This window comes from Vombatus ursinus, unplaced genomic scaffold (genome assembly GCF_900497805.2).
Source record: "Vombatus ursinus unplaced genomic scaffold, bare-nosed wombat genome assembly UNPS02014847.1, whole genome shotgun sequence".
In the NCBI taxonomy this organism is placed as follows: domain Eukaryota; kingdom Metazoa; phylum Chordata; class Mammalia; order Diprotodontia; family Vombatidae; genus Vombatus; species Vombatus ursinus.
Window position 1 is genome coordinate 4,502,140 of NW_020954625.1, and position 22,457 is coordinate 4,524,596.

General features: G+C 47.9%; 1 protein-coding gene across 1 annotated transcript in view; it reads left to right on the plus strand.

Moving 5' to 3' along the window:
* The window catches only part of PPA1 (pyrophosphatase (inorganic) 1), a 36,013-nt gene extending 13,839 nt beyond the window's left edge, over window positions 1–22,174 (plus strand). The window contains exons 3-11 of the mRNA XM_027840732.1: window positions 5,833–5,886; window positions 6,770–6,889; window positions 10,019–10,105; window positions 11,688–11,814; window positions 14,712–14,839; window positions 15,939–16,024; window positions 17,304–17,373; window positions 20,778–20,820; window positions 21,849–22,174. Of these exons, the coding sequence (XP_027696533.1) occupies window positions 5,833–5,886; window positions 6,770–6,889; window positions 10,019–10,105; window positions 11,688–11,814; window positions 14,712–14,839; window positions 15,939–16,024; window positions 17,304–17,373; window positions 20,778–20,820; window positions 21,849–21,880 (747 nt within the window). The 3' untranslated portion in view covers window positions 21,881–22,174. The remainder of the gene's footprint in view (window positions 1–5,832; window positions 5,887–6,769; window positions 6,890–10,018; window positions 10,106–11,687; window positions 11,815–14,711; window positions 14,840–15,938; window positions 16,025–17,303; window positions 17,374–20,777; window positions 20,821–21,848) is intronic.
* The last annotated feature ends 283 nt before the right edge of the window (window positions 22,175–22,457 follow it).

Here is a 22,457-nt window from a genome sequence, read left to right on the forward strand (position 1 = left end):
TGACAATAATAGGAAAGCCAAGAAGGTGGGAGGGTTTGGGAGGAAGATTGTGAGTTTGGTTTTGGACATGTTTAAGACATTTAAAGGACGCCCAGTTGAAGATGGCCAGTAGGCACCTGTTGTAGATGGCCTTCTCGATGGTCTTTGGTAGCCACCAAAGGGAGGAGAGGTGGGATATTAGCTCGCAGAGATGGATGGATGAAGTGAGTGTTCTTGAGGTAGGGGAGACGTGGGCATGTTTGAGGCAGTAGGGAAGCAGCCAGTAGACAGGGAGAGGTTGAAGATGGGTGAAGGGTGGGAATGGTAGAGAAGATGGGATGGAGTTGGATCACTTGTACAAGTAGAGGGATCTGCCTTGGCAAGGGGAAGGGCTCCCTCTGTGAGCTGGAGGTCTGTGAGGGCATAGGAGACGTGGGACTAGAGGGGGAAGGGCCGTTCCCGTCGTGGTACTCATGCTGTTGAATGGTGCTGATGGACTGGCTCTCAACAGATGTGAAGGTTTCGTTAAACTAATGAGGTGTCGTTTACTCAATTTATTCAAGCAATCTCTTTTTTTGTTTTCCTATTAATGGCTGACCTTTCTGTGGGTATGTTGGGGTTTGCAGATCCTTTCTGTACATTATTTCATTTGATAATCCCAACAGCCCTGTAATGCAAGTATTTTATAGTATACATAGAGCTGAAAAGCACTTAAGAGGACAGCTAGTCCAAGCCTCTCATTTTACGAAAGAGGAAACTGAGGCCCAAGGAAGTGAAGTGGCTCACCCAGTTTCATCCAGGTGGTGGGCTCAGACCTCATGTCCTCTGACTCCCAGCATCGCCATATTTACTTATGAGGCTAAGTGACCAGGCCCCAGATCACACAGCTAGGAAGTAGGTAGAGAAAACAAAATTCAAACCCAGGGCACTTCTTACTCATGGATTATTTCCCTCACACCCTTAGCTGGCCTCTTGAAGCCTGCCTGCAGATCTAGTTCAAGAGTAAACTCCTGCAAACTAGTAGCTAATGAACATGTACCCTGTAGAGACCTCAGAGCATCTTTACTCTTACTTGCAAAGGAAAATCTAACTCTGAAAGTGAAAAGTAGTAATAGAAATTTAGAGCAGGTAGGGCTCCCTGGAGACATCTGTTTGAGTCCTGTAGTATCCTGGGTGCAGTCACCTGCCCAGATTCAAATCTGCAGCCTGTAAGCCCATTGATTGAGCTCACATTTATTAGGGGGCTTGCCAAGTCTGAACCTTGCACTGCCTGCTGACCCAGGGATGCGAAGGTTCAATTTGTTCCCGTGATCAGGTAGCAAAATAAAGGGCTGAGACCCAAGAAGAACTGTAATGCCCAATGTCATGTAAGTCTGGTAGGCAATTGTAGGAGAAAATATTGTGGTAGGTTGGTGTTTGGGGAGGTGAGGTTCAAATAGCTGAGGGAATGGGGGTTCAGGGAATACATATGTGGATGGATCAATGAAGAGATGGACAGATGTGCTAAGCACTTTACAAATATTATCTCATTTAAATGAATGAAAAGGAATTTATTAAGCCCTTTCTCCATGCCAGGCATTATTCTAAGAACCTAGGTGCAGGAAGGAGAGAGACAGGTTGTCCTGAGCTTTATAGAAGGAGCTGGATGGTGGGCTTGCTTCAATATAAGTGACCCGTTAGAATGAGGGCTGTTTTAGAAACTGGGAGAAGGTGATTTGATCAGGGAGATGCTGCGTTAGTAATTTGGTTACCAAGGTAACCATAACCACACTGGAAGCAGAGTCCTGGAGGGCACAAGAGAGCCTCAGCATGAGTGGCTCCCTTCCCACCCCAAAAAAAAATAATAATTTTTTTTTTTTTGCATTACTGACCCTCATTGCTTACAGCTAATTTGGCACCTTGGAAATCTCCCAAGAAAATGGGAAACCATGATCAGGGTATCTTCTTTGCTGGCCTGAAATAATCACCTCTAACAATATTAATGCTTCTCTCTGAAATTTTCAATAGGAAAGTGAGGGCTGTGATGCCAGAGGAGAAGGGATTAATGATCAGAAGAAGACTAAACCTAGGCTAGAACTAAGCAGTAGCTGAACATCAGTGCAATCAGAGAAGGAAGGCACAAATCCCCTTTTAAATTTTGCTTCAGACAAGAGTTTTTCCTAATGTTAGTATATAAGTCCAGTTGGATCAGTATTGCAATTTTCAGTAGTTAATTTTTATAGAAGAAACACTGGCTAGGATATAAGAGGGCTGTTTTCAGACATCAGTTACTTACTTTCTGAGTAAGTCTATATGTTGGACCTCTGTCACCAGCCACCTGGTGGCATTGAGTCATGGTGCTGACATGGTGCCTAGAAGAAGCCACCATTGTCTGGGTCGCTTACCTTGTACAGTCAGCCCCATTGCAGTATGATTGCAAACATTCTTTACGCTCCCAGCAAAGCAGCCTGGCCTCCTCGCATGAAGGCCAGTATTGACACTGACGCATTGTATATGTTAGTGGCACGAGACACACACACACACACACACACACACACACACACACACACACACACACATCCTCTGCCTCTTCTCTTTTTATTGACCTTGGTCATCCTCACAAAACACACGGCTCATGTTGTTGTCCCACCAAATTTCTAACATTCATCTAATTTGTCGTATTTTGTGAACTGTTCTCCTACCATCGTTTCAGTTTTTGAAGATGTCTTCCCTGAAAATAGTTTCTTCTGCCAGTTAGCTTGAGTAGTGATTTTTCAAGTACCATGATTTATTTTATCCTAGGCTTTCTAATAAGCTAATTCTCCAGGCCTCTAATTAATTAGCTCTCTTAAAATCCTCCCCAATTTAGTCCTATGTTCATTTTTTCAAAAATTGAATGACTGCATAATAGATTTCTTTGATTGTTTTCCCCATTCTTGACTAAATGCAGGGTTTGATTGCAGTTCTGATCATTATTCCACAGTGGTTCTCTCACAGATGCTAGACTTCTCTTTCATGGAGTAACGCTCCCATCTTGTGGACCTTGGGAATATTGTTCCCAAAGTGGGTTAAGAGGACGGTATGGTCTCTTCAACAGGTATCTCTTAGATTTGTTTTATTGGAGCACAACCACTGGATTGTCTGAGAATTTTAGGAGATTTATGGTCAACTGGTTGAAATTAAGCTGAGACCTGAGCCAAGCCCAGGGGCCATAGGTTTCCCACTCCTCTAAAAAGGTTTCAAATGACATTTGTAGGCAAGGCTTCTTTTAAGTTTGGTGTCTGTGCCGTGGATGACCTATCTCCCCCCTTGGCAGTCTGGTGATGCCTGAGGACGCCCTCTCCCCAGAATCATGTTTTTAAATGTGTAACATACAAGAGTAAAGGAAACCAATTATGTCGAAATATAATAGCAAAATATTTAGAAAACAAATTCTGGAAACCTGAGTTAAGAACCTCCATTTTAAAGAATACCAATGATTTTTAACCATTTAATCAACTTACTGTGTGTTAGATTCTGTGCTAAGCAGGATACAAATTAAAAACAAAAGACAATCCTTGCAAAAACATTCAACTGGAAAGCCCACTTGTACAGAAATAGGCATATGCAGGACATACATCAGGTGGGTGGAAGGTGCTGATGCCGGGTGGACTCCTGCAGAGGGTGCCATTTGAGCTGAGTCTGGAAGGGACCCAGGGATTCTGAAAGGCAGAGGGGAGGAAGGAGAACATCGAAGGCTCAGGGGTCGGCTAGGGCAAAAGTGCCTAGATGGGTGAAGTGATTGTAATAGGTAATGGGCATTTTTTTACTCTTCGTATATCAGATTAAGTCTGTGTTCCCATGCATTTGTCTAACTTAACGGGACTTGAAGTTTTGAGCTTTCTGGCTTAGCTTTATTTTGAGGTGGTCTGACCCAGAAGCATTAAATAAGCAGCAAAAGCATTATTGGGGTCTTAATGAGGGTAGTTGCCGGCTGCTTAGATACGAGCAGGAATAGAAGAAGGTATCAGAGCAGCTCCGCCTCCTCACCTGCAGACTCTCTCCTTTTAGCTTAGCTGCCTCTGGCTTGTATGCAGCACGCCAAAGCCATCCTTGTGTCTTCCTTCCTTTGGTGATGAGAGATAAACTTACACAGATGATGGTGCTTGGGAGGAAGTCAGATCACTGGGTGTGACTACGTGGGGATCCATGGTTCTCTAGTCACAAGCTACTTTGGTTCTGTGCCTAACAATGCTTTTTCCAAATAGTCTTTGATTTAAGCATCCTTTTTAAGAAAGAAAGATGCTGATTCATTGACTGAGCCTTCCCCCTCCTTGTGGAACAGCACAGGCAAAATCTGCATTCTAGAAGCTGCTGATGGTTTTGTTGTTGGGTACTGTGTTCCTTTGACTGAAGAGGCAGTGGATAGAAGCCTGGCCTTGGAGTCAGGAAGGCGAGTTCAAGGTCTGACAGACACATATTGGCTTGTGACCGTACAGCAGGTCATTTCACCTCTCTGCCCTTGGCAACTCTCCAAGATGCTAATAACAGCTAGCATTTATATTGGGCTTTAAGGTTTATACATAGTTTATTTATTTGATCCTTGCAACAACCCTAGGAGGTGGGTGCAATTAGGATCCTCATTTTACAAATGAGGAAATTGAGGCAGACTTGCCTTAAGTGACTTGCCCAGGATCACACAGCTAATTGTTATATGTCAGTTAGAACTTGAACACATGTCTTCCTGGCTCCAAAACCAGACCATCTATCTTCTGCACCATCTCCTGGAAGAGTCACCAGTCAGAACTGGATAAAAGGAAATTTCTAGGCGGAGAGTTCCCTACTCCCAATGAAATAACTGGTCCAGGACCCATATGCAATCTCCCTCCCTCTCCCCCCAGTGCCTTTGTTTTGTTGTGGTGGTTTTGTGCCATTCTTGCTGAAGATTGAATTTGCCAGTGGGGAGACAACATTTAAATAAATAGGTGATTCTGGTCAATAAAGGCATGTGACTCAGGGTTCTGGGTGTGAAGGGGGAGGGGAGCAAGCAGAAGTTTTTTGATTTAAGTGAGTGTAGGCCCTTAGGGTGTTGACTTGGCAGACTCCATACTCATTCCCCACTTCTGCCCTTGTTTGAAAACATTTGGGGGCATTTCTCTTTTGAGGTTCCTTCCGAAGCCTGAGTAGCTTCTGAACTGTCTCGAAGGCAGTCCTAGGATGATCCCAGTGCCCTGGGAGGACGTACTCCAGCCTTTCCAGGTGATGGCTTTGAATGACTGCTTATTTAGATGTGCACATCCTCGTATGTTTGTTTGTTAAAAATCAGTCACCTCACTGTGTAGTCATGTCTTCTCTTTGAATGTCTGCTAACATTTAAGTTCAGTCAGGAGCCCAGCAAAATGACCAGCTTAGATGAAAGAGATAGTTTCAGAGGAACTTAAGAAGATTTGTATGAACTGGTGCATAGTGAAGTGAGCAAAACCAGGAGAACCTTTTATACTACCAAATTGTAGAAACAATTTTGAAAGATTTAGGAACTCTGATGAATGCAATGACCAGCCACAATTCCAGGGTGCTGAAGCAGGCTCTCCACCTCCTCAGAGAGCTAGACTCCAGTTGCAGAATGAGACACATTTTCCAACACCTCCAATGTGGGAATTTATTATGCTTGATTATACATATTTGTCACTACAAGGGTTCCCCTCAGGAGAGGTGAGAGGGAGAAAAATAATCTTGATAATTGAAAAAAAAAAGTTTTCATTAATAAAATTAACACCTTAGCTTTGGGTCAACAAGATGAAGTTGACCTGTATGGTGAGATACAGGTTCCTTGCATTGTATGGGTTTTTAGGAGCAACTCTCCCCTCACCTTTTGCCTTTTGTTTTTGTTTTCAGAATGTGTTCCACATGGTTGTGGAAGTACCTCGATGGACAAATGCGAAGATGGAGGTAATTGCTCTCTTTTGGTAGGACGGCCAATGGCATTTTTTGTCCAGAGGCATCACCAGACTCAGTGAAATCCCACTTCCTTTGGCATTTCCAACTGGCTTCAGCAATCCTTTCCAGCCTGCCCTGCGTGCACTTGTATACACGAGCCAATGGTGGGATGCTGGTCCTGGGCTTGGCAGGACCAAGGGGCCCGTGGGCTTTGCAGCTAGTGGGAGTCACAAATTCTTGCCCTCTCTATGTTACAAGGGTGTTGTGAGGAAAGCTCTTTGTAACTCTTAAAATGCTCTCTCATGTGAATGATTATTTCCCAGGCTGCTCTCTGGGCTCACCTGCCCCCCCCCCCCCCCCCCCCCCCCGCTTTTGTGGTCAGTCATTTCTTCCCACTCACCCCCACCTCCACTCTGCCTGTTGAAATCCTACTCTTTAAAGGCCCAGCGCAACTGCTAACTCGGGCTCATAGCCCTAAGATCATTCAGTCTAACCCCTGTGTTTTACAGGTGAGGAAACTGAGGCACAGAGAGACTTAGACATTTGGTAGTGAACAGGAGACCCTGACTTCAAGTCCAGATGCTCTGAGTCTGAATTGAATACTTTTCCACAGACTTTTCCTAATTACCCTCATCCCAAGGTTAAAAGGTCAGATGGATTTCTGGTGGGCTTTGTGGAACAGAAATTCTTTCTTGTTCATCCCTTATTTCTCCTGCCGCATAAATAGCTGGTTGTGATTTTGAAAACAGCAAATTTGTTCACTTATTTCATTCCTGTAGTATAGACACTTAAGAGATAGAATCAAGGGATTCCTACTTCCCTAGGCCTGCCCAGATCCCCATCTGAATAGCATCTCATAGCAAAACTGCCAATAGCATGGATTTGTCTGTTTCAGATCTCGACAAAGGATCCTTTAAACCCAATTAAGCAAGACGTCAAAAAGGGAAAACTCCGCTATATTGCCAACGTCTTCCCTCACAAAGGTTATATCTGGAACTACGGGGCCATCCCTCAGGTACGTTGTCTGCAGTGAATGAAGAGGCTGTTAGTAGATGCTTACTGTGTGCGAGGGATTGTGTTCAGTGCTGGGGAATGCAATAGAAAAGCCCGTCAGCAAGCATTTATTTTGTACATACTTTGTGCCCGGCACTGTCCTAAGCCCTGGGGATACAAAGAAAAAGAAAGGACAGCCCCTGCCCTCAAGGGGCACCCATGGAAGAGGTCCTTAGGAGGCACTGATAAAAATCCGGTCGGTTTCTGATGCTGACCCTTACGGCCTGGTCTGGGCCAGGACCCGTCCATCACCGAAGACAGGGCTGAGCACTTGGGTGTCGGGAACAAGTCACTGAGTGTTTAACTCAAACTTATAACAATACCCCCTAAAAAGAGCACATGCAGAATTTAATCTGTTTGTCAGAGTAGAGTTTAAACATCATGCTGAGGGGAGTACATGATCCTGACGACCGAAGTTATAGTGAGTAAACCGGAAGGTGGGAATCCTGGTAGCCCAGTGTTTACACACTGATCACAAGGTAGCTGACTTTGATCTAGTCGTCCTGGACGGTTTGTGTTTATGGGCAATGATTCTGAGCTTAGGAAGGGCTCCTCACCAGGGCCCTAGAGTGGGTGGAACATGCTGCTGAGGAATGATGGGAGGTGCCATCTTCGCTCAGTAGATTGGCTTCTTGCAAGGGAGGGTCCTTAATATGTGTTTTCTGTGTTGTAGAGTGATGGCGACACTTGAGTGTTTGGGTCAGATCTTGGGGGTGGGGAGGATTCTTTTCAGAGCTGGGGGTCTGTGGGCGTGGAATACTGCACATAATGTAAAACTTGTTCGCTGTCTAGAATTGACCTGATTTGCTGAACTGGTTTCCCCCTTTCTTTATTTGTTATAGGGATGTCACTCTGGGGAAGGAGGAGGGGATGGAACATTGGGAAATGTAGTGAATATGATGATCTGTAGGTTTGCATTTTTTCAGTAAAATCTGGAGTTAGTTTAAAAAAAGAACAGGGCTCATCACGAGTTGGAATAACACCTTTTAATTCATGCTTGATGAAGTTCGTGCTGGAGCTTTTGTTTATGGAAGAATTCTGAGTCATTATTCAGATGAGAAAAAGGAGTGACGGAGGTGTTTTCATTTCTTCCACGTGAAACTTGATCCTGAGCTAGCCGAGGCTTGGATTGGGCCCGGCTGTCCAGAGGCTGTGCTTCCCTCCCCCAAGGCCTTCATGCTCTGCCTCAGATTGGACTGAGCTCTGGGAGGGTGGCAGGTGACAGTCTGGCTCTTCCCTTCCTTGCAAACTCTGTTAAGCCAAGCTTGCATGCTTTCATTTTTGCTTTAGGCTGTGACATTCCTGGCTCAAGTGTTGGCCTTGGGGTCAGGGAGACCCAGGGAAGTTACGGAAGGTGATCTGTCTGCACTGATGGAGAGAGGTCGTGGACCAGAGCTCCCCACACTCCCAAGCAGAAGGTTGGCTGGAGGCTGTTTATTTTTTAACCGTAGCAGCTCACTGTTACCCTAAGGCCTCTTCAGCTTGCTGTGTGTGGGGAGAGGGAGTGCTCATAGCAACAGGATGGGCACTTGACGTATGCCAAGAGAATTCACTTGTAAGAAAAATGCCTGGTCCCTAGTGGTCCTTGGCCCTCTCCAGAACTGATGGGGAAACCCTTGAAAGGCCTGTCTACAGAGCTCCTTCAGCATGGCAGGAGAGCCACCCCTCCTGCCTTGACCAAGGTCTGCAGTGGATGCTGGCTCCGTGCAGTTTGGAGCTCTGCGGACCTGGGGTTTTACTAGGCCTGAGGGCCTTGAGCAGGACGTCTGAGGAGCTGGGATTCTGATAAAAACAAATGTCTCTCCAGTTACTTGAAGGGCCATTCTATCTCTTCCCCCCTCCCCCAAAGTCCTGGCTAAGTGGCCTCACCTTCTTCAGTCAGGGCTCCTTTGGCATGGGCTCCAGTCCCCTCGTCACCTGGGCATCCTCGTGGGGGTGCTCCAGCTTGTCATCCTTCCAAAAGCATGGTGCCCATCACTGAACACAAACATATCCGCGGGCTCTGTCCAGGAGAAGGGGCAGTGGGGTTATTGCCTCCCTACTTCTGGGCAACAGGTCTCTCTTGACACACGCACCGCCTCCCCAACCACCCTCCCCCCATTTCTGATCTTTTTCACCCCGCTGTAATCTGACTGAATAAGTCAACATTTATTAAGTGTCTACTGTGTGCCAGGCACTGTGCTAAATGCTGGAGATACAAAAAGGCAAAAGACAGTCCCTGCCCTCGAGGAGCTCACGGCATGCCAACAATATATGCAAACTCCATCCTGTCCGTGCCGAGCTGGCTTTTGTAACTCAAGCAGGCCGTGAGAGGTATTCCCTGCTAAACCTCACGTAATTGACAGGTGAGGAATACCCGTAGGCCGTTAGATGCAATGCTAAACACTCAGGGCCATTTCAATGAGAGCTTCTGCGTGTGATGCTCGTACGATATCTGTTCTGTCTTCTGTGTGCTGACTGTAGTAGATTAATGAGTTTTATTAGCCAGTTTTTAAACATCCACCCAGTCTGCGACCCTCTGTACAGCTTGATTGTATCTGTCCCCCTCCACAGCCCTCCATCTCTCACCTCAGTGCCTTTGCATGCCAGGGGTGCACTCCCTCTCTACCCCCACCTCCGAGAGTCCCTAACTCCCTTCGAAGCTTGGCCCGAGCACTTTTCTTGGTCCTCCCAGCTGCTCGTACCTCCTCCCTCTAATCTCCTGCCCCCTACAACACTACCTCTGTCTATTTTGTGTGGATTCACATGAGTACGTGTTTCCCCCAGTCTAATTTAAGTGCTCCGAAGACAGGGACTTTTGTCTTGTATCCACAGCACCTCGAACAGCTCCTGGTACAAAGTAGGCACCTCGTGAATGCTTCCTGATCTCTAACTAGACATAATAAATCTGTGTGGAAACTGAGGCAAATCCCAACCATCTCCAGCTTACCTAAGTCTTGTCTGAGGCTCAGAGAGATTCAGTGTCTTCCCCGTCAGCAGCTCGAAGCTGGACTCCTTGGCTCATCCTTTGGAGGGGAGGGGGCCAGCACCCAGGTGGCGAGGAGGTGCCCTTGTGCCTTTCCGTCCCCTCATCTCTTCTTCTTGTCCTCAGACCTGGGAAGATCCGGGACATAAAGACCAGCACACTGGCTGTTGTGGAGACAACGACCCAATTGATGTCTGCGAGATTGGGAGCAAGGTAACTGCGCGGGCGAATCGTCCTTTATGTGGAAGGGCCAACCCACTCTCTTTCCCATTGGTGTTCTGTGGCTCTCAAGGTCTGGCTTCAGTTGGCCTATTTCATAGAGCTAGAGTGCGGTGGAGTGGAGAGTTCATTGGGCCCGCTGCCCCCCTCACCACCCCCTATTTTACAGATGTGAAAGCCAGGACTCAAAGAGGACATGGGCAGCTGGCTTTGTTGTAGTGGAAGGACACTAGATTTAGACTCAGAGAGCCATTTAACAGCTGTGCCTCAGCTTACTTATCTGTAAAATGGAATGACAAATACCTCACAGCATTCTTGTGAGGATCCTCTGAGGTGTTTAATGTAAAATGCTCAATAAATCATTATGTAAATCTCAGCTGTTTTTCCCCCCTAGCTCGGTAGTGTTAAAGTTGAGATGAGAACCCTCGGCCCCTGGCTTGGGACCCAGTGCAGGGCTCTCTCTGCTGCCTGTCGCGTGTATAATAGTAGAGAATGCTCCCTGTTCTGGGCTGCTCCGGAGGGCAGAACCAGGACCAGTGTGGGCAGGCTCTGGATGCGGCGATTTGGGCTGATCTTAACGAACTTCTCTCTGGATGTGAAGGTTGGACAAGGTCCCTCCAGAGAAAGCCCCTTCTGATTCTCCGATGGTTGTGATTTGGGACTTTGGACCAATCACACGCTCTAGGAAATATTAGCCAGATAGGAACAGTCCGTAGGATTCTAGATGGAAGGCTGGAAGGGACCTGAGATGGCGCCTTGTCCAGCCGCCTCCTCTTACCTGAAGCCCGGAGGGACCAAGTGACTTCAGGCTCACATAGGCAGTAAGCATCTGAGTTGGGATTGGAGCCCACAACCCCTGACTCGAATCCATTGTCTTTCTGCTCCCTCAGTGGGCTATCTCTCAGTTTCTTCAGGTCACAGGCTCTAGCCAAACTTGGATGCTTATTTAAAATACCATCTGAAATGGCTCTTTGGGGTTTCTCTCTATTGGAGAGCACATTATTTCATGGCATGGTAAGAGTGTGAAGCCTCTGTTCCTTTGCCCAGAATGGAATGTAGCTTCAGAGCCTGGAAGGACATTGGAAATCATCTTGTTTGGCCCCTTATTTTATAGAGGAGGAAAGTGAGGCTCAGACTAGCTGAGTGGCCTGCCCAGGGTCCCACAGCCTGTGCTTCCATATCCACATTCTTCCTGGGGGGCCGCCATGATGCTTTTTGGGCTTTGTACAGGCCTTGCTGGTGATGCCTCTAAACCTGAGAGGTCCCGTGGGCCAATAAAGGCCAAACCTAGAGAGTTCATGGATTGTTTGTGTTGGGAAGGACCTTACAAGCCCCGGGACCCAGAGAGGGTGGGGTAGCTCAGCTGGCCTGGGCCTGGGTTGAGCCCTGGGGGCTCCTCTGGTTCTTTTCAGCTAGTTAAACCCCACCAGCATTTGGGAAGGCCTTGGGGCAGGGGCTGTGCTAGAAGCTAGGGCTGGGGTCCTGCCCCTCTTGGAGCCCCGTCATTCTCTGCCGCCAAGGAAAGCCCTCCCATTCTCAGCGTTGGCGCAGTCACGATTCAGGTTTTTACCCCTAGATATGTCTGAGAGGAGAAGTGATCAAAGTGAAGGTTCTGGGCATATTAGCGATGATTGATGAAGGTGAAACAGACTGGAAGGTCATTGCAATCAACGTGGATGATCCTGATGCTGCTAGCTATAATGGTAAGTTGTGCTTAGTGGGAAACTGAAGCGGTCCTGTCTGGCCTGCAAGGCCTGTCTGGGGAATGCCCGGTGCTTAAATCATTGCACCCCGCAGATCCTCCGGACCGCAAGGTAGCATCTGTCCCGTCTGGGGGGTGCCCAGTGCTTAAATCACTGCACCCCGCAGATCCTCCGGACCCCAAGGTAGCATCTGTCCCGTCTGGGGGATGCCCGGTGCTTAAATCACTGCACCCCACAGATCCTCCGGACCCCAAGGTAGCATCTGTCCTGTCTGGGGGATGCCTGGTGCTTAAATCACTGCACCCCACACATTCTCCAGAACCCAAGGTAGCGCCTGTCCCATCTAGGGAATGCCTGGTGCTTAAATCATTGTACCCCGCAGATCCTCTGGGCCTCCCCTCCCTTCTCATTCCTCACAAGGAGGAGGTTAGAGGTCGTTCTTGTGCTTTCATTATTGGACTGTGAGAAGAGCAGGAAAACCTCCTGTCCACATCAGCCATGTTCCACAGTTTAGTCTGGGTGGAATAAATGTGCCAAATGTACACGCCCTTCCTGTTTAAAAAGTAGGCCTGGAGCCTCTAAATAGAATCATACCATTTAGCGCAGCTAGAAGAGGCCTTACCTTAAATGTTCTCCTATCCAGCCCCCTCATTTTGCACATGAGGAAACCGAGGCCCAGAGAGGTCAACTTTCCAAGGTCACGTAGCCAGTAAGTAGCCAGGCCAGGGTTTAAACTGACATTGCCTGTCTAGAGGGATCTTAGAGACCCGGTCCTACTCCTCATTTTGTAAAGGAGGACACCAAAGCTGAGGGAGAAATGACTTGCCTAAGGTCACATGGTTGGCGGTTGAGTTTTGGTTAAGATCCCCAGGTGTTTTGCCTCGGCCAGGATCTCATCCCACTAAACTCTGACATTTGGTTGGTCTGTGGGCCCATGTGAAGGTTACTGGTAATGCTCACGTGTCCATGGTTAGCTGAAAGAGTAAGACCCTGTAATAACATCAGTTCTCCTGTAGCTACCTCACGTCAGTCTGTTCTCATGTGATTCCGTATTGGCTCATGTGAGCGTCCTTCTGGAACTGGCCAGGTTTGGGGGTGGGAAGGAAACAGGCATGGGATACTGCTGAGAGGGCCTGGCAAGACACGTCGCTCTGGGTCAGTGGGATTGGATGTTTGTTTGTCCAGCCAGGACATTTCCACATCCTGCCTGTCTCCGTAACCCGTTCTCTTGCCTCCCACCCTTCCCCACCCATCGTGGGACACTCTTTTTATTTTTATTTTTTTTAATTTAATTTTTTATTTTAGCAAGAAAATAAATGTGAACCTTTACTGAACCACAAAATTAAATAAATACGCAGATTTCTGTGAGCCACTGGTTTCATGTCCTTGATTGGAACAAAATGAAATGTTTTTTTTAAAGGCTAGCCTTTAATATTAGTCTATAGTAAGGCTGTTGTTAGCAAGTTTTTCTCTCACATTAGCTTTGATAATTATATGTAAGCCTTTGACAATCTGGCTCTAGCCTCCCATTCTAGGCTTTTTACACATGCTGATTGTTCTTGAAGGGACACTCTCTTTAAACAGCCCCTATTTTATTGGTACATTTTTGCCATGAAGCTGGTTGTTCAGCAGAGAACAGATTCCATTTTGCCTCCTAGAGTAGTTGAGATTTACATCACAGTGGGAGCTAAGCTGATGTCCAGGGAATGGCCATGTCAGTCTTCCAGCAGAAATTCAGATCCATCGCTGCCCCAGAGGCTCGGTTCTTGGCTTGCTCCGATGATAATGTTGTCGTGGCTTTGGAGCTGGAGGCTCAGACGCTGTCCCATGCAGTCCCTTTGTTTTAAAGGTCAAGTAACTTGGCCCAAGGTATGTAGGAAGCATCAGGGCAGAATTGGAACTAGGGCTTCTAACAGCAGAGCTAGCCTTCTTTCCATCATACCTTTTCTCCGTACCCCTCAGTTGGTTTAAATTCATAGTGGCTAACTTTTTTTTGCATTGGCCAACTGGAACATTATCAAATCATAGAATAATAAAGTGTTTAGAAATCATGTAACTCACCATCCACCTGTTTTACTGAAGAGAACAGAAGCCTGGAGTGGTGATGGGCTTTACTTAAGGTCATACCCTACCCCACCACATCTGCCCAGAGCCCATCCCATTAAAGGAGACCCATGATCAAGGGAGACGGGAGCTGGCCCCGCCAGGGCTGCCTTGTTGGTTGGTTCTGCCCTAAATTGCTTTCTTTGTTACATGGAAGGTTTCCTGAAAGAGTAACTGCTATAAAAAAGCAGAGAACATGAATCAATTTTTTTTTTTTTTTGAATCAAAGGCCAGTGACCTGATAACGTCTTCAGGGCCTAGCACATACTTTGCATGTAGAAGGCCCTTAATAAAAATGTTAGTTGGATTTCCAGCTTTTCAGTGAAATGTAACATATTCTGATAACTGGCCAAATATAAAGTAGGCCAGAGGGCGGTGAAGACCAGGAGTCAGCTCTGCCACTGGAACAGGCTAGTTTCACATCCAGGCGCTCTGTCGATAGGTGTGTCTCTGCATAGCACACGTCCATACGGACTTGGAAGTGAAAGCTCTGGGGCCTCCCACCTGCCCTTTGCCAGGCTGGGTCTAGTGGTCCAGGGGACAAAATCTGGACCCAGGTGAACCTTCCCCTGACTCAGTGTTTTCCAGGTGACCTTGAGGAGGTCATCCAGACCTCTCAACCTCAGTTTCCCTTCCCTGAGCATTGCCACTCAGGGCAAGTCTCCTCTCTTCGCCTCACAGCGCAAATCTCACGATGCTTTGCTCATGCTAAAAATTGGACTTTTGTGTAAGGGACATTTATGCATCCTGCAGTCAATCTATTTTTAAAATTGTATTTATTTATTCATTTTTAGATATTAGTGATGTCAGAAAGCTGAAACCTGGTTATCTAGAAGCAACTGTGGAATGGTTTAGAAAGTACAAGGTGCCTGATGGGAAACCAGAAAACGAGTTTGCTTTCAATGCAGAATTTAAAGATAAGGTGAGCTGCCTCTTTCATAGCTCTGATCCTGTTTCCGATGCTGTGGTCAAAGAACAAATACTAACACCACACTCTTTGTTTTCGGCACAAGTCTGCTGGAAACCATTTCTGTTATTTTAATGTTATTCTAAATCCAAGCATTTCTAGTTTAGAAAGATAATGTCCAAACTGGCACAATCAGTCAAGTGTCCTTAGACCTCTTTCTACCCCAGGACAACTCGAGGTTACATTTATGGGAATATTGAACAAGGAAAAAGTCCTAACGTTTCAAATACAGAGTAATTGTGGCTTAATCTCCATTGAGAACTACCCACTTCCTTCCCTGGCTGCCCTTGGCAAAGCCTGAAACGATCCTTTCCCTGGGCAGCCAAATCAGTCTTTGTTGAACCTCAGAGGGCCCTCCTTTCCCTTAGCGGGGTCACAGGCCAATGGCATCAGAGCCTGGGGATGGCAGCGATTAATTGGGGGAGGAGGCAGTGTGGATTTTTGTTCTGCCTTGGTGCCCACCCTTAATCCATCTGCCTCAGGTGTCAACCACCTTCCTAAGGGAACGAGTCTGGAAAGGCTTTTTGGACTTGAGAAATATCTCCTTATTATTACAGCTGGCATTTATACTGTGCTTTATAATTATTATCCCTTTTAATTCTGGGAGGTAGATGCTATTATTATCCCCATTTTACAGTGGAAGAAACCGAGGCAGAGAGAGGTTAAGTGACTTGCCCAGGGTCACACAGCTAGTGAGTGTGTGAGGCTGGATCTGACGCAGGTCTTCCTGACTCCAGGCCTGGCCTTCTGTCCACTGTGCCCACCTCAGCTTAATCATGTGCTTCCTCCCAAATGTCTCCAGAGCTTCATGTCACCTGTAGGGAGAACTCTGTATGTAACAAATCCAAATGTCAATAAACAGAATCTGTCTTTGCTCCCAGCATGCTTTGATGTGCTTTAGAGGACCGGCTGCCGCTGCCAGACCAAGGTGTAGGTGGAAGGGAGTGCCCAGGTCCTGCGGATAGGAAAGCGTCTCAGCCAGGCGAGGTGGCGGATCGAAAAAGGAAACTCGTTACCGTGCCTGTAATCCATCACCTGTTTCTTGAAATTGTAGGAGTTTGCCACTGACATCATTAAAAGCACCCATGATCACTGGAAGGCGCTGGTGGCGAAGAAGACAGACGGAGGAGGAATCAATTGGTAGGTTTGAACCCTTCCAGGAGGTCAGTGTGCTGTCCTTGTCGGCTATGCTGGGGCTGGGGCTGGAGACAAGGACGGCGCCTGTGAGGGCAGGAGGGTGGGGAACTCCCTTTACTGATGCAGGTTGGCGTCCTCTCCGTAACTCACAGCCAGGCTGTGTCAGACACTGAACCTGACCCCAGGCCTCCTTGGCACCCATCTACTTCTCCATCCACTCCATTCTGGTGCCTCTCTGACTTGGAGCAAAGGCTTTAAAACAGCCACAGCTACAAGGCTTTGGGAGGGTTTTAGCTGAGCGTTCGTCATGGATTCACCCGATGTTTGGGTGCCTACCACACGGGGCACTGTAGGAAACACCACAACGAGACACCTGTGATCTGGTCAGAGACGTGAGGCCCCATTGCAGGAGGTGGAGAGATGGCCTTCGTGGCTACGGAGCCATTCGGTCTAACACTAGGCCTTTGTCCAGCTCCTGCTCTCCTAGGAGATGCTGGTGGGGATACCACATGGTCTCTACCCTCATGGCACATGTCATCCACTGGGGGTACCTCAGTGTATCCAGGGCTTTCATACCAAATAGGCTTCACCATATCCTCAGGAGAAGTACAGACAAGAGTTCTTTCCCCCAGGAATCATTCAGTTGACATTATTAAGCACCTGCTGTGTGCCAAGTGCTGGGGTTACAAAAAGAGGCAAAAGATAGTCGCTGCCCTCAGAGAGCTTACAGTCTGAGGGGTGACGGATCGTCACTGTCTTGTGGCATCAGCGAGGGCTTTCCTTTCCCTGTCGTGCTCTGAAGGGCTCACCGTATTGGTGATGGCCGTTAGCTGCAGCACGGAACTCCTGCCCTGCAGGCGTGGGGTGGTCTTCCCCTGCTGTCCTCCTCCTGGTTTCCATGGAGGGTGGAGGAGGCTGCTGCTGCCTGTGCTTGTCAGTGCAGGTATGGCCAGAGGGGAGGAGCTTCTCCAGGGCTGAGCTGATTTCAGGCTGAGCTTTGTGCCTGTCCTGCGGGCCTCCCATCGTGCATCTCGTAAGTGCTTGTGGAATTGGACTGAGCCAGACAAAAATGAGTGTAGGCTAGAAGGTCTGATTGGTGGAAACAAATCCTTGTAAGATTGGTTAATGCAAGAAATTTTTCTTAACCTGCTCCATAACAGTTGAGCCGCGCCTTTCAGTCACTGTAATGTCTGTGCCTTTTTGCTATACTGGGTGCCTTTTGCAAAGATTTGTGGCTGCCAAGACTTCTGCTCTGATTCCAGATTTTTTTTTTTACATACAGCATGAACACGACCGTGGAGGATAGTCCCTTCAGGTGCAGCGTGGAATCTGCCAAAGCCGTTGTAGATACCGTAAGTGAAAATGTCACACATGGGGCTGAACCAGCAGAGAAAGAGCTCCATTTTCCTAGTCAGTGTCACCTCAACCTGTGGACACATTCCAAGGCCCTGCACCCAGGGGCTTCCAAGTGCTTGGGGAGATCACAAGTTGAACAAATTGGTGGGCTAGTGGATTTTGTCAAGTAGCTGCCATCCTCGGAATTACTCACCGTTTCCCAGAGGGTTATTAATTGTGCAGTAATCAACCTTCGAGTGTGCCAAGATGCTTAGAAAGGAGTTGAGTTAGTCTGGACCAGGAGGGCCATAGGCAGCTGGCCACATGCCTGTACTCGGCCCAAACAAGGTTAAAGTGTAATTAGGAGATCCTTGGCAAAAGATGTAAGAATGCAATAAAATGTAGGTTCCATTACATTTTTAAAACAGTCTGCATGCAGCTTGGAGGGGTGCTGCTGTCTGGAGTGGGGGCCCCTGCATCCATCTGAATTGAGCACCCCTACTCTAGGCAGCAGCAGTTAGAGAAGAGAAAGTGGAAGGGAGTGCCAGGTAAATGGGTGCTTCTCAGTCAGTATACTTCTTTCCTAAGGTGAGAGGAAAAGGGAAGCCTCCTTAAATAGCCATAAATTGATTTTTTTAAATATATATTTTCCCCAATTACATGTTAAAACAATTTTTTAATATTTTTTGTTTTTTTTTTAAGTTTTGAGTTCCAAATTCCTCCCCCCCAGATGGTAAGCAATCAGATATAGGTTATATATGTGCTGTCATATAAAACATTTCCGTATTAGTCATTACGTCCAAGAAGACTAGAGTAAAAGAAAAAGAATGAAAGAAAGAAAGTGAAAAATGGCACGCTTCAGCCTGTATTCAGACAGTGTCAGTTCTTTCTCTGGAGGCAGGTAGTCTGCTTCATCATTGGTCTTTTAGGATTGTCTTAGATCACTGTATTTCTGAGAATAGCTAAGTCATTCTTGGTTCTTCGTCGTACAGTGCTGTGTACAACGTTCTGCTGGTTCTGCTCACTTCACTCAGCATCAGTCCATACAAGTCTTTCCAGGTTTTTCTGAAGTCTGCCTGCTCATCGTTTCTTATAGCACAATAGTATTCCATCACATTCATATACCACAACTTGTTCAGCCATTCCCCAGTCAATGGGCATCCTCTCAATTTCCAATTCTTTGCCACCCCAAAAAGAGCTGCTATAAATATTTTTGTACATGTGGGTCCTTTCCCCCTTTTTTGTTAATCTCCTTGGGATATAGACCTACTAGTGATATTGCTGGATCAAAGGGTATGCACAGTTTTGTAGCCCTTTAGGCATGGTTCCAAATTGCTCTCCAGAATGGTTGGATCAGTTCACAGCTCCATCAACAGTGCATTAGTGTCCCAGTTTTCCCACAACCCCTCCAACATACAACATTTTCCTTTTTTGTCTTATTAGGCAATCTGAGACATATGAGGTGGTACCTCAGAGTTGTTTATTTTGCATTTCTCTGATCAATAGTGATTTAGAACTTTTTTCTAAACAGTTTTTTCATACAACTACAGATAGCTTTGATTACTTTGCCTGAAAACTGCCTGTTCATATCCTTTGACCAATTATCAGTTGGGGAATGACTTGTACTTTTATAAATTTGAGTCAGTTCTCTCTGTATTTGAGAAGTGAAGTGGCCATAGGTTTATAGATTGTTTCATCTAAAGAACTCGGTCCTGGTGATCGTCGTTCTAGGACGGGCACGTCTGCCCATGGATGTCTTGTTGGGTTTATCTTATTTTCGTAATTATCTGCTTTGAAGAGTGCCCAAGGGCCCCTGAGAGCCAAAGGAATACTCGGAATGGCCTGAGTCCCCACCAGCCTCAAGTCTCAGTAGAGGAAGCCAAAGAAAAGGGCCTGGCCTCAGTTGCCTGAGGAATCGAGCACCAAAGGACATGTTGCGGGGAGCCAGCCTGACTCCCTGTCGTGGAGCTTTTGGAAGTGCCCCAAGCCAAGCAGCACTCAGAGTTGAGGGATCGTGGCTCTGCAGCTAGAAGGGGCCCGGGGCCAACTAGTCCACCCCACCCCCATTTTACAGGTGGACAGACTGAGGCTCAGGGAAGGAAAGTGACTTGTTCAAGGTCACACAAGGAATAAGCATTAGAGGTAGGATTTGAACCCAGAGCCAGGGGGCATCCTACTGACCAGTAACCTCCTGTGAGAACTTGTCTCACAGCAGCCCATCAAGTCTGTCTCTTAAGGGACAGAGTGGCAGTGACCTGTGTCAGTCCAGTGAAATCCTGGGGTGCCGTGTGAGTGGTTGAGTGAGCCCTGGGTTCTGAACCTAGTGCCAGGACTGGCTCACCTCTCTGTGCCTCATCCTGATTCTCAGAAACGTGCCCCTGCCTCAGGTGGTCTTAGCGACCGCACCTTGCGACTGATCGTTTGGGTGCCCGATGAGAGCGTGGTGTGGGGGTGATTAGCCCTTCAGGTGGTGTCCAGCGTGGCTGAGCAGCTGCTTCTCTCTCCCCTGTCGTCTCAGGACGAGGCTTCTTCACCCGGGGTCTGAGAACTTGTTTGTGAAGAATGTTCCGATGATGCTATTTCAATAGAATAAGTTCCTTGGCAGTCTCTCCTATTTCATTTTATACAGTTAAAAACCTGATTCTAAGAAGGGGGTCAGGAAACATCCAAAGTTAGTACGCCTGGTTCAGGGTCGTCTGGAGTGCCCGGAAGGGTCCTTTGGCTAGTAGGGGTAGGGGCCCCGGCCTTGTCTTCACTCTCAGGACTCCCTCCACCGCAGCCCGCCGCCTCATACTCCCAGGGACTCTGCTGATTTGCCGGCCTGGGTCTGTGATGTGGGGTGGGGCAGGGGTGAGCCAAGCTTCACACGAGCTGGGCCTCAGTGTGACAGGCTAGGGGTCTGCCATCTCGGGCCCAGCCTCGCTCACTTGGGGGCAGAGCCTCATCAGCAGACGGGCGGCCCCCAGTGACGGAGCCGTTTGGCTCCCGAGGGGGAGAGAGTCGGGGGTCCAGGCTGGCATCGGTCAGTGAAGGGGGCCCCCCACGGATCAGACCACAGGTCCTCGAAAACGAGCAATTCTACAGCATGGAAATTGAGGGAGTGGGCCTGTGCTGGGGCCTCCCGGAGGCCCAGCTATGTGGTGCTGTTATGGTAGGGTCATAGATCTAGGTCTGGAAGACCCCCAAACTATAGACACGGTCTATACCCGGTAAGTGTGTGAGAGGGAAGGCAGAAGGCAGGAAGGCAGGCCAGCCTTCTCCTTTACAGGTGAGACAGGTGAGGCAGCTAAGGCTCAGAGAGGTCTCCTAGTACGTATTGGGGTCAGAATTTGAACCCGGGGCCTCTGACTCCAGGGCCATCACCCTTGTCTGTCTTTCTTTTTCATTTGTGTAATCACGCCTTTCCTTTTTCTTTTCGTAGCTGCCGCCACCTTGTGAATCTACCTGTGTCATCCCCACAGACGGTAAGGTCTGCTTTGTTGCCTGATGATGTGAGCGCAGGCTCTGCCAGAGATGTTCCCCTGTTCCCTAGTTCGCCCTTAGTGATGGCAGCATGAGGAGCCCAGAGAGGGGGGCGCCGCCAGGCCCCTGCTTGCCTTTCCTGTGCCCCTCGGGCCATTCAGAAGTTGTCCCTTCCCCCATTGGGGCACCTGGCTTATTTCTGCTGCAGGGAAATCTTCCTTGTCAAGAAGGGGCTCCCTCATGATGCCCCGTAGGAGGGCTGCAGGTAAAAACAGCCAAGCTTCTGTGACCTGAGCCATCATCCCTCAATCCCCGGGGCTGGTGAAGGCAGGAAGCTCAGCGGTGGGGGTGGGGGTGGGGCAGCCCCTCTGCTAACTGTGGGGCTCGAAGCTGGTCTGAGGTTTCACCAGCAGAGCTGGGAGTCGGGCAGCCACTGTCGGCTTAGTCTTGTAACTAATTACCCCAAAAGCAGCCACTTCAAAAGAAAAATAACTTCCCTTTCCTACTCCTGCAAGAATATGTATTCATCACAAACAGGCAACTCTAGAAAACTGTCAGTAAATTAGACACCCTGTCTGAGGCTGCCCAGGCAAACCCTTTTCTGTCGGGTGACCACTCAGAGCAGGGCTGTCCCTGGCCACTAAGGTCGGCCCCTTCAGTTCTTGAAAGTCCGTTGTACCAAGCTCAGCGTGAAGCACCTACTCTGTGTCCATGCTGTACGCTGGGAACGCGAGAATGAAACAGTCCCTGCCCTCAAGGAGCTTGCACTCTCCAGGCTTGGAGGGCCTGCCCAGTGACGACCCCACCACCATGCATGTGTCTGTTCAGAGGAGACCATCCCTGCTAGATTTGGGGGGCTTGCCTTCCGTGGCAGCCCTGGGGCTCTGGTTGGTTTTGGCCCAGCAGCTCATTAAACTGTTCTAAGTCAGCGTCCTCATTGAGGGCCAGTGAACACCTGGGTAGTGAAAGTGTTTCCCCACCATGTTTTTGAGCAGAGATTCTAATATTTTTTTTCTTTCTCTCAATTCAGTGGACAAGTGGTTTTATTACCAGAGCAGCTGATTTCCTTCAGGAAGACCAGTCAGCATTGCTGCGTTCCCTTGATCAGGAAACCCTAGATTCCAGAGTCATAGCTTTGTAATGGAGAGCTTTGAGGAGGCGGCTGTATTGAAGCCAAATTCCACGTCACTAGTTATATCCATGTCACCTATCCGGAATGTTCCGTCCTCCTTGTCCCCTGCCTGCCTAACAACCAAATGCATCCCCAGGGCTGGGCCATTTGTGGAGAACTAGCATGCTTTGGGTGTTTGTGTTTGCCCTATGGTAGGAAATAAAATTATTTTGCTGAAGCTCCAATGGAGAGAATGGATGTTTTTTAACCCCAAATACCTGAAATAAAACATTTGCCAGGCAAGCACAGGTGTTCCTGTTTGACAAGATTTCCTGGTTTTGTTTTCTGTAATGTTCATCTTAAAGTTCACCTTGTAATTAAAAATGGAAAGCTGTGTGGCAGTCGGGTAAGCCTTGATGAGATTGACCCAGAGGAGGCGTGGGTGACATGAGAAATGTGGGCGGCTAGTCACGTCACACACGTTAGGGTTAAAACCCAACATATTAACGGCCTCCTTAGCCTGGAGTC